Source organism: Sphaeroforma arctica (assembly GCF_001186125.1).
Source record: "Sphaeroforma arctica JP610 unplaced genomic scaffold supercont1.1173, whole genome shotgun sequence".
Lineage (NCBI taxonomy): Eukaryota > Ichthyosporea > Ichthyophonida > Sphaeroforma > Sphaeroforma arctica.
In genome coordinates, this window is record NW_014039385.1 from 11,688 (window position 1) to 12,333 (window position 646).

At 51.7% G+C, this 646-nt stretch overlaps 1 protein-coding gene across 1 annotated transcript; it reads left to right on the forward strand.

Moving 5' to 3' along the window:
• Positions 1 to 72: 72 nt before the first annotated feature.
• Positions 73 to 598, forward strand: SARC_10216 (hypothetical protein; the record flags this gene model as incomplete). Its single annotated transcript, XM_014295749.1, has 1 exon — positions 73 to 598. A coding segment is annotated over one exon (526 nt), but the record flags the coding sequence as incomplete, so codon positions are not given.
• Positions 599 to 646: the final 48 nt, after the last annotated feature.

The window sequence follows — 646 nt, forward strand, 5'->3', positions numbered from 1 at the left end:
GTTGCTGTCGTGAAAAAGTTCAAGGCCAAATATGGAAAGGCACCCTCACGTGTTGACTGTGTGTACACTAAGATGGGAGGTGAGGCTCAAGGTGGAACTGTAGATACAGTTGTACATTTACTTGAGAATGGATTACCACCCACCATTGTAGGCAAAGCAGCCCAGGCCCCGAATAAGGGTGAGACCCGTATGGTACTGCCATTAGTGTACTATAACCGCTTTGCCGGAGCTTGGACTATTCCTTTCTTCATGGCTCCCGTGAATAGCAAGGTTGTCGAGTGGACTAACAACGAGATTGGCTACAGCCCTAAGCTAGCGTACAACGAGGTCATGGGCATGCCAAACATCACCTCTGTCCTAATAGGCGGTCTCCTAGGCATGGTGGGTGGCTCGTTCTTCATCATGAAAGCAACTCGTGATATGATCTTCAATCTCGGGTGGCTTCCTAAGCCAGGAGATGGCCCCAGTCGACGCACTATGGCTAGAGGGTACTGTCTGACTACATTCTACGCAACATCTGCCGACGGCAAGTGTGTAGAAACACTCCGCTGGGCCAATGTTGGCGACCCTGGGGGCTTCGCCACAGCCGTCTATCAAGGTGAGAGTTGTGTAGCGTTGGTTAAGAACTCGGACCGACCTGGACCCC